Genomic DNA, 772 nt, shown 5'->3' with positions numbered 1-772 from the left:
TTTGGGATGTGGTGGAACGGGAGCTTCGTGCCCTGGAAGTGTATCCCACAAATCTCCATCAACTGCAAGATGCTATCCTATCAATATGGGCCAACATTTCTAAAGAATGCTTTCAGCACCTTGATGAATCAATGCCACGTAGAATTAAGGCAGTTCTGAAGGTGAAAGGGGGTCAAACACAGTATTAGTATGGTGTTCCTAATAATCCTTTAGGTGAGTGTATATAGAGAGAGAGAGAGTATATAAAATATATATATATAACTATATATTTGTATAGAGTATATAAAAAAGTATATATATATATATAGAGAGAGAGAGTGTATATATATATATATATATATATATATAGTATATAATAAAATTATATATATACAGAGAGTATATAAAATATATATATAAAAAAAATATATATATGAGAGAGAGAGTATATAAAATATATGAGTATATATATAAAAAATTATATATATATATATATATATATATATAGAGAGAGAGAGTATATAAAATATATATATGTGTGTGTGTGTGTGTTATGAATAAATAATAAAGCAGAATTAACTTACCCTCATGCATTTCCGCTTTGTCTGAACACTATTACCCGCGTGAGATGCTTTTGATGTTTACATTTTTAAGCACAGAATTTTAAACTGCTGTAATTCACTACTAAAGAAAGGTATTTTTTTTTCTTGTTAAAAATTCGAAAATCCATTTCAAAGAAAGCGCAAAACTCCTGAGTTAAACTCTAGACGCCGAGGCTGTCGCAGAAACTGCC

The 772-nt window shown here is 29.3% G+C and overlaps 1 protein-coding gene across 1 annotated transcript in view; it reads right to left on the bottom strand.

Moving 5' to 3' along the window:
• LOC127622750 (neuropilin and tolloid-like protein 2) overlaps positions 1–772 on the bottom strand; it is an 18998-nt gene extending 18226 nt beyond the window's left edge. Inside the window, exon 1 of the mRNA XM_052096823.1 lies at positions 564–772. Within this exon, the coding sequence (XP_051952783.1) occupies positions 564–573 (10 nt within the window). The 5' untranslated portion in view covers positions 574–772. The remainder of the gene's footprint in view (positions 1–563) is intronic.

This window comes from Xyrauchen texanus, chromosome 29 (assembly GCF_025860055.1).
Source record: "Xyrauchen texanus isolate HMW12.3.18 chromosome 29, RBS_HiC_50CHRs, whole genome shotgun sequence".
Classification (NCBI taxonomy): domain Eukaryota; kingdom Metazoa; phylum Chordata; class Actinopteri; order Cypriniformes; family Catostomidae; genus Xyrauchen; species Xyrauchen texanus.
Note: the sequence above shows the minus strand (reverse complement) of the source record. Positions and strands in the feature narration are given on the sequence as shown.